Source organism: Heloderma suspectum, chromosome 17 (genome assembly GCF_057233095.1).
Source record: "Heloderma suspectum isolate Gila_16-S chromosome 17, 16-S_ref, whole genome shotgun sequence".
Lineage (NCBI taxonomy): Eukaryota > Metazoa > Chordata > Lepidosauria > Squamata > Helodermatidae > Heloderma > Heloderma suspectum.
Window position 1 is genome coordinate 7,602,661 of NC_139474.1, and position 12,050 is coordinate 7,614,710.

General features: G+C 51.1%; 1 protein-coding gene across 2 annotated transcripts in view; it reads right to left on the reverse strand.

Annotated features, from left to right (window-relative positions):
• The window catches only part of TAGLN2 (transgelin 2), a 30,871-nt gene that overhangs the window by 1,961 nt on the left and 16,860 nt on the right, over positions 1 to 12,050 (reverse strand). For both annotated transcript variants that reach the window (XR_014786289.1, XM_084824037.1), the window contains exons 2-4: positions 5,931 to 6,157; positions 2,614 to 2,788; positions 696 to 798 (exon numbers count right to left, since the gene is read on the reverse strand). Coding sequence is in view for 1 of the 2 variants with exons in the window: in XM_084824037.1 (XP_084680163.1) it covers positions 696 to 798; positions 2,614 to 2,788; positions 5,931 to 6,110 (458 nt within the window). In the remaining variant the exon portion in view is untranslated. The remainder of the gene's footprint in view (positions 1 to 695; positions 799 to 2,613; positions 2,789 to 5,930; positions 6,158 to 12,050) is intronic.

A 12,050-nucleotide genomic window follows, 5' to 3' on the forward strand; every position in this document is an offset into this window, starting at 1 on the left:
GCTATATGCTACTTGGAGGAGAGGCAGAGAACATCAGAAGAGCCTTGCTGGATCACACCAAGGGTCTATCTAGTCCGGCATTCTGTTCCCACACTGGCCAACCAGCTGTGCATGGGAAACCCACACGCAGGACAGGAGTGCAGCAGCACCCTCCCGCCCATGTTCCCCAGCAACTGATGTACACAGGCAGACTGCCTCTGGTAGTGGTGACAGCATAGAGCCATCAGGGCCAGGAGCTGTTAACAGCCTTCTCCAGGAATTTGTCCAATTCCCTTTTAAAGCCATCCAAATTGTTGGCCATGAGTACATCTTGTGGAATTCCAGAGTTTTAAGTCTGCACTGCGTGAAGAACTTCCTTTTATCAGCCCTGAATATCAACCACCAGCCAGCTTCCTGGGATGGCCTTGGGTTCTAGTATATTGTTGTTGTTGTTGTTAATAGCATTATTAATATTAATAATGATGAGATTAAACAGGCATATCCCACAGGGCTGTCCCATGCCTCAAAAAACATTAAGCACTTTGAATTGTCACGTGTGGGGTTCAAGCATGTACACTGCAACCCGACGGGTTAAAAGGGATTTTCTTCCACTGTTCCACAGCTAGTCCTGCAAGAGGAAGCCCACAATTCCACAAACACAGAAGCCAACACGGAGCTTCGACCCTGGCGCAGGACTGCACACAGCCCGGACTTACTTTGGGAACCAGTTGGGGTCTCCAGCGAAGAACCCGTCCCCCTTAGAGACCGCCAAGCCGCCCAGGTTCATCAATGTCCTCTGCACGCAGGCCATGTTTTTACCTATGGGGAGAAAAAAAACATTCGGAACTGGATCGCCAAACACATCTATGCAGTACTGTAGCACAACGGCCGTGTATCGATTAAGCTGGAGATGTGTGCTGTTCATTCTGCCAGAGACCCGGAATTCTGTCCCATTGGTCCATTTATAGCCCAGTATTGTGTAGACAAATCTACCTAAACCTGGCGCCCTCCAGATGTCTTGGAACGCAACTCCCATCAGCCCCGGCCACTATGGCCAATGCTCAGAGATGGGAATTGCAGTCCAACACATTTGGACCGCATGAGGTTGGGAAGCCTAATTCACACAGACCAACAACAGCTCTCGTGGGTCTCAGGCAGAGCAAATCCTTTCCAGTCTCTGCTACCATGATCCTTTGGAGGCCAGATACCAGCAGGAATGAACCTGGGATTGCGTGCTTGCAAAACCTGAGTTACACCACCAAGCAATGGTCCCTTCCTCTGAACTATGCTGGCTACTCAAGTCTGCCCCAGGAAACCCCAAGCACCCCCACTGCGGGCAGGCAAAAAAAATGCCAGCACCAATATTTGTGTCCATAAGGGCTAGAAACTTGATATAAGGAAGATAATGCAGGGATGTGCAGGATGCCAAACTTCTGAGTTAATTTCTTTTTTAAGTTCGTGCCAATAGATACTTATGCTGCTCATACTCATTTCCTGTCCTCTGCCCCGTTCGAAACACTCACTTTGAGAGCAATGCAGCTGACTCACAAGCAACTGTGGCTCAAATCACATCTGCCTTTTTGAGCACCCAGTAATCTCCCCCACCTCCATTAACTTACCTTACTGCCATTCACAAGCAGTGCTCTTCTCAAGTGGAATGCCAGTATCTTGGGGAAGGCTGACCTCTTCCACTGTGCAACTAGACGGTGGGCCGGTTCGCACCATCGCCACAGCTCACCATGGCTTATTTAAGCCACGGCGGGTTGCAGCCTGTGAATACTTGTGAATATTCAAACCGTGGCAGGCGGTTGCTGTGGCTTCTCGTGACGTCCAAGCCCAGCACAGAGTGGGCTCTTGGCGGGATTAACGAAGCACCCACAACCCCAAAGCAGCCCATGGTAGGCTGCGGTGATCGTGCAAACAGGGTCAGTGTGTGACCCCCATTTTGGATCTCTCTAACCTGCTTGGGTATACCACTGTTTCCTTCACCAACCTCCAACCTTCTGGTGAAACAAGATCAGGGAAAAGCCCTGTTCAGTTTCACAGGCACTCCACATCCCACCCACCCACCCCCCCTTTTCAGAAGGACATGTTTTGCACTGTTTTACTTCAAACACGTTTTATTTAAACATCCACCCATTGTTCAGGGTTTGTCAGTTCCACTGTAAACTCCAGATCCTTCCCCAACCTGGTGCCCTCCAGAGGGGTTGGACTACAACTCCCCAAAACCCCAACTAGCATGAACAATGGCCAGGGATTTATTTATTTCATTTCTATACCGCCCAACAGCTGAAGATCTCTGGGCGGTTCACAAAAATTAAAACCAAAAAGCGCAGGGTAAAGCAATATCAAATATAAAAGCATTAAAACCACAATATAACAATACAACCAGAAAAAAAAGTAAAAGGGATGATGGAAGCTGGAGTCCAAAACATCCGGACTGACTCCCACAGTGGTATTCCTTAGATCCGCACCATCCACATGTGTTGGACTACAACTCCCATCATCCCGTGGACATGCTGGCTGGGGATGCTGGGCATTGCAGTTGAAGACACCCGGAAGGCTGCCTTAAGACTGCTGACGTTTTCCTCTTGCATCCGCTCCCCCCCCCACACACACACAAACAGTCCGTACCTTCCCAGAGATCCACCGTCTGGAATATGTCTGTGGCAAGTATGCCATAGCTTTCGGCTGCGTGCAGGAACTGAGAAATCTGCTCCATCTGCTTGAAGGCCATGGTGGAGCCTTGGATCTTGGCCACGGGCCCTTTTCCCTTGGGATAGAGGCTGTTGATAAGCTTGCACAGCACCTAGGCAGGATGAAGGAGAAGTGAGGTTGTTCACTGCAGCGGTCTCACGTTGCACCCCTGGTTAAGCCTCGCCTCTCCTGCATTTTCCCCTTGCACAAATTGCCTCCTTAACCTCCATTTTAAGTAATAAAAAACACACAAGTGCATTCTTAAGTTGGCAAGGAGAAAGCCCATTTCCGCCTCCAGTGGCCCAGAACTAGAGACATTTGAGAAATCTGTTTGTTTGGCTTTTTTAAAAAAATCAGGATTTACCCAGGTCGCACCTTCCAGATCAAACACGGACTCGGCCGCGATCTGTGGTTGAAGTCGGTACGCTTCTGAGCTTGCAATGTGATTTGTGGACCTCCCCACCACCCAAAGCGTTCAATAGCACACGTGCTTTTGAAAAATGCACGTGAAAAAATGCATACTTTGGGGAAAATGCACACACACGTGCTTTCATCACCGGAGAAGGAGGGGCGCTTTTCAAAGATGCGCACAACTGATATGCACGTTTGGGAAAATACGCATAGATTTTCATCAGAAAAGAAAAAACCAACCCTCACAGTTTGATATGGACTCGAGTTGGAATGAGTTTTAAGATGTAATTTGGAGACCTTCGGTGAGCTAGAATCTTGCCAATTTGCACATCCCTACATAGAACCACTTTTCCCCCCTTTTTTGGACTGGGTTGATCAGCCTTCCCCAACTTGGTGACTTTCAGAGGTTTTGGACTACAACCCCCAGCATCCCTGACCATTGGCTCTTCAAGTACTTGAAAGGATGTCACAGAGAGGAAGGCCAGGATCTCTTCTCCATCATCCCAGAGTGCAGGACATGGAATAATGGGCTCAAGTGACAGGAAGCCAGATTCCGGCTGAACATCAGGAAAAACGTCCTGACTGTTAGAGCAACACGACAATGGAACCAATGACCTAGGGAGGTGGTGGGCTCTCCCACACTGGAGGCATTCAAGATGAGGCTGGACAGCCATCTGTTGGGGATGCTCTGACCTGGATTCCTGTATTGAGCACGGGGTTGGACTTGGTGGCCTTGTAGGCCCCTTCCAGCCCTACTGTTCTATGATTCTATGGCTAGGCTGGCTGGCATTGATGGGAATCAAAGTCTGGACGGGATCCAGTCATGAAAGGCTGGACTAGAAGATTTCCATGGTCCCTTTCCAACTCTACGATTTTAAGACGAGAGTTGAACACAGTTTTAAAAGAAGGCTGGCTGCTGGAGGTATACTGTGTGTGTGTGTGTGTGTGTGTGTGTGTGTGTGTATTTGGCTGAAGACTGACCCCATCTGAGGAAAGCCAAATAAAATTTAAATTGATGGACTGGTTTTTTAATCCGCCCAATCAATCACAAAACATTCCGTGGGAAGGACCGAAGTCCGTTTGAGAGCAAGGGGCATTGCGTCCTCTGCTGCAGAAATCACGCACCAGCTTTCAGGAAACAGTACCATAGTATTCCTTTGACCTTCGGTATTTTCCCCTCGGCCAGAACACCCATTACTTTCCCATATGTATGAGGTCATAGGAAGTCCACCTGGTTCCAACAGTGTCATCTTTTCAGTGCCAAGTTAAGACTTACCTCTACTCCCAGGCATTTCACGGCATAGGATGCAGCTTCTGATGTCAGTTGCTTAATTGGGTCCTTGCATTTTATTGTTTTTAGCAGTTTAAAAATGTTTTAAAATTATGTATGTTAAAAATTTCATATTATATTTTTATTATGTTGTATTTGAGGTTTTCATTTGGCTGTTGGGTGGTATAGAAATGAATGAATGAGGATGTGCACCATCCGTCCCTCTGCTACAGACATCACACCCTGGTTTTCAGGAAACAGTTCCACAGTATTCCTTTGACCTTTGGTCTTTTCCCCTTGACTAGCATATCCATTACCTTCCCATAATTGCACCATCTATCCCATTGTCCCTTTTGGACAAACGGCGCAGAGTGGTAGGCGGCAATATTGCAACCGAAACTCTCCCCATGACCTGAGTTCGATCCCAGCAGAAGCTGGGTCCCAGGTAGCCGGCTCAGGTCAACTCAGCCCTCCATCCTTCCGAGGTTAGTAAAATGAGTGCCCAGCTTGCTGGGGGAAAGGTAGCCACGACTGGGGAAGGCAATGGCAAACCACCATGCTATAGTCTGCCATGAAAACGCCAGCGCAAGCGGCATCCCTCTAGGGGTCAGTAATGACCCAGTGCTTGCACAGGAGGAACCTTACTTTCCTAAAAAACAAAGCCTGCTTAACCAGAAGAGAAAAAAAAGAGGAGTGTAAGAATCTCAAATTGTACTCTCTCTTTTCAAAACCACCGTCAACCTTCATAATACCACCAGCAGCCTGTGTTTCAAAAGCTACCAGAACCCTGTTGGAGGAGAGGCAGCAGCGGGAAAAGTGAATTACAGCCACACCATGGGAAAATAGCACAATCCTTTGCATGGGACCCATTCCCAAACTGGGGTATAGAATTGCAGCTCAAGCAATCTCTCACCCTGCTCCAAACCACCTCCAACTCTCAAGAATGCCAGGTCCTGTAACACAAGGCGTTTTATGGCACCAACAAAATGCACAGATTTAGATGTAGCATAAGCACAAAAGCTTGCACCACAATAAATCCGCTCAGGCTTAAAAGAGTTGGTTGTTCTTGCTGCAAAGCCCAATACAGCTACCCTCTCTGGAAGGGAGTATATATCCCTTATTGGCAGTGGTGTAATGGAGGCTGGGCCCGCCAGGGTCAAAGTGCCCAGACTTTTTTTTTTTTTAATTAGCAGGGATGATGGTATCATCTGCCACACCCCTCGGGCTTCCAGCTGAGCTTAGCTTCAATCCTCACCTTAGCCAAAGGAAAATGGATTTTCCCCACAACAACAGAATGTTCCCTGTTGGCATGCAAGGTATTTTGCAGTCTTGAATGGGCAATTAAGACCCATTGGCTTGACAAAAGACCAGCTCCGGGTGGGTGGAGAGGGAAACTGCTAGAACCGGTTTGTTGATCTGGATCAACACAGCTGCTTCTATTTTTGGACTCTCCTGGGGGGTGTGGCAATGGGGTCTTTCCCTGCATTTCCAAACTGGCCTCAAGGTCAGGCAACCAGCTCGCAAGCATCTGGACAGAGGGGAAGGACTTCGATGTCATGCCCGCGCCCCTTACCGTGCCGTCCTTCAGCCACTTCTGGAAGTTCTCCTTGCCAGGCTGAGGCTGCCCAACGTCGGGGCCGCACTGGGCCCCGATCCACTGGATCAGAATCTGCTCCAGATCGGGGTCATACTGCTTGTCGATCTTCTGCTGAACCTCCCGGCTGAGTCCGTAAGCGGGCCCTCTGTTTGCCATGGTGATGGTGTGTGGGTTGTGCAACTTTGATGACTGGACAGACTGAGCTAAGAAGACAAAAAGAGATGGAAGGGAACAGTCATTAAGACTGGGCTACATAGACAAAGAGAGATGGAAGGGAACAGCATTAAGACTGGGCTGCACAGACAAAGAGAGATGGAAGAGAACAGCATTACAACTGGGCTGCATAGACAAAGAGATGGAAGGGAACAGTCATTAAGACTGGGCTGCACAGACAAAGAGAGATGGAAGGGAACAGTCATTAAGACTGGGCTGCACAGACAAAGAGAGATGGAAGGGAACAGTCATTAAGACTGGGCTGCACAGACAAAGAGAGATGGAAGGGAACAGCATTACAACTGGGCTGCACAGACAAAGAGAGATGGAAGGGAACAGCATTACAACTGGGCTGCACAGACAAAGAGAGATGGAAGGGAACAGCATTACAACTGGGCTGCACAGACAAAGAGAGATGGAAGGGAACAGTCATTAAGACTGGGCTGCACAGACAAAGAGAGATGGAAGGGAACAGCATTACAACTGGGCTGCATAGACAAAGAGAGATGGAAGGGAACAGCATTACAACTGGGCTATGTAGACAAAGAGAAATGGAACAGTCATTAAGACTGGGCTGCATAGACAAAGAGAGATGGAAGGGAACAGTCATTAAGACAGGGCTCCATAGACAAAGAGAGATGGAAGGGAACAGTCATTAAGACAGGGCTGCATAGACAAAGAGAGATGGAAGAGAACAGCATTACAACTGGGCTACGTAGACAAAGAGAAATCGAACAGTCATTAAGACTAGGCTGCACAGACAAAGAGAGATGGAAGGAAACAGCCATTAAGACTGGGCTACATAGACAAAGGGAGATGGAAGGGAACAGCGTTAAGCAAACCGGCACTCCAGAAAACTTTAGGAGAGCTTACCCGACAGCAGTCATAAAAACGTAAGAGGAGCTATGCTGGATCACACCAAGGGTAAAATCCAATGTAAGCCCTACTTAGAGTAGACCCACTGAAATAAATGGGACTTTAGTCATGCCTAACTTAAATCTCATTCATTTCAATGGGTCCACTCTAAGTAGGGCTTATGTTGGATTTTACTCCATAGGTCCATCTAGTCCAGTATTCTGTTCACACAGTGGCCAACCAGCTGTCTGTGGGAAACCCACAAGTAGAATAGAAATGTGACAGCACCCTCCTGCCCATGTTCCCCAGCAACTGGTGTACCTAGGCAGATGGCCTCTGGTAAAGGAGGTAGTGTAGAGCCATCAGGACTAGTAGCTATTGATAGCCTTCTCCTCCATGAAGTCAAGTCTGGAAGATGCCATCCATGAACGAGAACCGTCCCTTCGCTTTGGTGCCAATCTAATGCTACTGTGCCACCTTTGCCACCACACCACCCCAGGCTAGGCACGGGGGAGAAATTTGATCAGATTGCATTTCAAGTGCAAACTTACACTTGCCAAACCGGGGCGCAGACTGTTGCCCAAACCTGTATATTTCTGAAGTTTGCCACAAAGTTGGCAAAGCATCACATTGGGGGGGGGGGAGAACATGTACGCAGCAGGCGCACGGAACTGACAGAGCGCGCACGGATTTGAAGCCGTGTGCACAAAACACACGAGCCGACGGAAAAGGTGCGCACAAAAAGATGTGCAAATTTTCACGCAGACTGAAAAAAAGGCACAATCCAAAGTGGAAATGGGACGGGATGAACTTGGCAGGGGAAAAATGGGAACCGGTGCAAAACTGCCCATCCTGACCCCAGGGACAGTAGCGACGGCGGCCAACTTGGACAGTTTTAAAAGGGGACTAGGAAAATTCATGGAGGAGAATAAAGATGTCAAGGCTGTTGCACTCCTGTCCTGCCTGTGGGTTTCCCGTGGGCAACTGGTTGGCCGCTGTCTGAGCAGAATGCTGGACTGGATGGACCCTTGGTCTGATCCAGCAGGGCTCTTCTGACGTTCTTAAGGCTACTAGTCATAATGGCTATATATTGGCTCCAGTATCAGAGGCATTATGCTTCTCAGTACCAGTTGCTAGGGAGCATGAGCAGGAAGGTGCTATTGCACTCACGTCCTGCTCATGGGCTTCCCATTGGGGCATCTGGTTGGCCACTGTGGGAAACCGTGCCGGACGTAAGCCATAGGTCTGCTCTAGCATGGCTCGTCTCGTGTGAGGAACATAGGAAGTTCCCTTATACTGAATCAGACGCTTGGTTCATCTAGCCCAGTATTGTCGACACTGACTGGCAGCAGCAGCTCCCCGGGGTTTCAGGCAGGATTTTTCCAGCCCTTCCTGGAGGTGCCAGGGATCGAACTTGGGACCTTCTGCAGGCAAAGCAGGGGCTCTACCGTTGAGTTGCTCCCAGTGTGGCTAGAGCTGTCATTTCTCCAGTTTCCACCTCCACTCTCTCCACCGAGCATATAAATCTGCCTTCTAGATCCAGACCCCATCATATTCTAACTGGCAAACGTTCCCAAAACAAAGGATTTCCCCCCAGGATATGCTGGAGACACCAGGGACCGCCCTGACGCATAGAAAGCATGCGCTCCACCACCACTGCAGCCCTTTCCCATAGACCTCGAGTGCATGTGCATGTAAATGCACGCATATGAACCAGTAGAGACACCATGCAGGGCACAGCCTGTGACTTACGGCCCATTAGAGGCGGGTTTTTAAGAACAACCCGTCAAAAACACCTTGCTCTCCAATTCAGAAGTACTTGTAGCACAGCAAATACGGCAGGCAACAAATCTTCGACAGTCCATGAGTGGGGAAAGAGATCAGGGGGTGCTCCCTGGCTCGAGGCAAGTTTTTGTCAGGTGTACCCAAGACTTATGCCCTCCTCCAGCATGACCTAATTTTATTTATTCATTTTATTTACCATATTTGTGTACCGCTCCGTTATCCAAAACAGATTTCGGAGAGGTGAACACAAAAGATAAAACAGTAAAAGAACAAAAAGATTAAAACACTACCATTAAAATCATGCTTATAAACAACAACCAGAACTTGGCGTAGCTTTGTTCAGCCAAGCAGCCCGTCGAATTCCAGGCAGGGCCACTGCACAGTGAGAGATCCGTCTGGAAAGAACCAGGCACGTTCAGGACTCAGGCCACCCTAGTCCTGATGGGGAAAGGGTCCATCTAACTCTGCAGCCCTGAGCCCTGGCTGGAATAGCAGATGCGCTATCGCGTGAACATGCTATTGCGTGACGGCAGCAGCACATGGGAGCATTTTCACACGTGCGCAGCTGCTATTCCAGCCCAAGGCTCAGGGATGGTAAACCAGATGGACCCTTCCCCTATCGGGCAAGGACTAGGGTGGCCAAGTCGCCCACTTTACAGAGGACAATCCTCTATTTGATGGACTGCCCAGTCCTGGAGAGACGCCAACCATCAGAACAGACAAGCTAGAGAGCACAGCGGCCTGACACGGTACAAAGAAGCTTGTTGAAACCCAGGCAGTTTGCATCTAGCGCTTAAGCTGTTCCAAGTTTCAAATGTTTCATCGTCTCACCCTAAAGCCCTTCCCCCTGCCCCTATGTCTGGGAAACTAGCTGCAGTTACTGCAGGAGGAAAACCCTCGGCACACGCCCAGGTGTACTCTTTCCACATGGTTCAGAGCAGCGTCCTATATTTATTCCCCAGGGTCTTGGAAGAAGGCCCCAGTGGGCGCCACTCTGATCAGGCTTCCGGCCCGTATCTCGGCAGGGCGTCGCTTTGGATCCCCGCCTTGCCAAAGAACTGGCAACGGGGCGGTGTAGCCCTAGTGGGACAGAGGCCAGCTCATTGGAGACTGCTTCGGACAGCCCAGCCCCTGATAAAGAACGGGCGACGCTGTGCCCAGCCCTTCCTGCGGAGGCCGCTTATCGAGCGCCCTGGCATTTCCTATCACGAGCTGCGCCAGGCTGCATGCCAGCCAGGAGAGGAGCACGGAAGCTTCCTGCTCCCCTCTGCCCCCAAAAGGAGTACACAATCGTACTCGCCCCAGTGAGTACTGGAAAGGCGGCTTCCAGGGCCAGCGTCAAGGGGAGGCATGGTCAAGCACTTGTCGAGAGCCCCCGCTCCAGCAAGGGGGCCACTAACAAGAGCTCCCCCTCTTCACCACTGCAACCTCCTGGCTCTCCTGCCTCTCGCTCCGGCCCGGACAACAGTGGTGGTGAGGAGGAGGAGGAGATGCCGCGGCCCACTTGCTCCCTGGCTCTCCGCCAGTCAAGCAAGCAAGCGGCGCCATGATGAGGAAGAGGAGGGGGAGCAGGTGGCAGCAATGGTGGGGAGAAGGTGGACTCACTGGGGAGGGGGCCACGGAGGGCATCTTGGCCAAGGGCTCCGAAAAAGCTGGAGTCAGCGCTGAAGGTTTCCTCCAAAAATTGGGACAGCGCGTGCATTGGGGTGACGGAGAGCAGGAGATCATACTTTGGGGCAGGGATAAAGGACACCCGAGGACTAAACTAGATGCTACGTTAAAAATCTGTAGCATGCAACTGACCCTCGCCAATGGAGGGTTCTTCTTCTTCTTCTCCTCTAGCCCCCACGGGGCCCGGACAGTGCCGGCATCGGGCCTGGGCCCTAGCAATTGTTTTGCGATGGCCAGGACAGCCAGCCGAAGTTCAAGAAGGTCGGCCAATGCCACAGGCTGCCAACACCCCCAGAAGCAGAGGGCCCCGCGTGCATTTCAGGGAGAGGCAAAGCATACCCTGAAGCGGCGGCAGAACGGGCGGCTTGCTCCTCTTTAGGCGTGCCGATTACGACAGATCGGCAAAACCAGCCACGTCTCAAAAAACGTCTTCTCGCACACCTTTATGAGCCAATGCAGCACCCAGCCCAAGAGCCCCTGGGGTGGGGGAAAAATGGAAGGGTTGCATCAAGGCGGAGACTCTTAAAATCTCTTTTCCTGGGGCTCCCTTTCAAAGGACCCTGTTTACAAGCAGGTGGGGAACCGCTGCCCGGAGGCCTGGCGCACCCCAGTTCTCTGTGCCTGGCCTGCAGGACAGAATTTTCTGTGAAGCAGGGGCAGGTCTAATTGGTTACATCAGGCTCGTAAACAGGGGCTCGCCTGGGGTGCCCTCAGGCTGGCCTGCAGGCGACCAGATAGAAATCTCTTAAACCACCTTCCCCTCCCTCTGCCGCTTCCCTCACCACACACACCCATCCGGGGTCTGTCCAGCTCCTCGTGTTGCAAGCCCTCAGGGCAGGGAGCCCAGTCTTATTATTTTCCTGGTTACAAATTGCGAGCAACTGCAGGGAGGTCCAAGTGTGGCAAGGGCCATTAGTTACGCTTGGAATGGTCTTACCTGCTGGATGCCTTGGCCTAGCTCGCAAGGGGCTGGCCCCGCAGGAGAGCCACTGCCTAAGAGTTAAGCGTGGGAGCGAGGTGGGATAACAGGGGTGGCGCTTTTTGGGGAGAAGGGGGGGCTGGCTCACTGGGAGACCCGTGGAGCATACACACGGAGTCTGACTGCCACAGAGCACCAGCCACCTCTATGCCGAGGAACACTGGAGGGTCACAGGGCGCTGCATGACCAAGGTCAGGATGGCAGAGGCCCAATCCCACGTAATTATTTTAGTAGACGGCAGAGGATGAGATGGCTGGATAGCATCACCCATGCAATGAATATGGACTTGAGCACGCTCCGGGAGAGAGCGCAGGACAGGAAGGCCTGGCGTGCTACGGTCCATGGGGCCACGAAGAGTCGGGCACGACTGAATGACTGAACAACAAGGGCAGGGGTGCAGAACACCCAGCCCGTGAGCCAAATCCAGCTGGCCCCCGGTTTAAGCTACAAGCTGCTGCTGCTTGTAGCTTGCTTGCTCCAGCCCCACCCACCCCTAGAATGCAGCCCTGGGACGGTTCTCCAAAATGGAACTCAGCCCTCAGGATTGGGCCACCTGCGATTCGTCGCCACGCCTTGCCATCCATTGGCTGGAA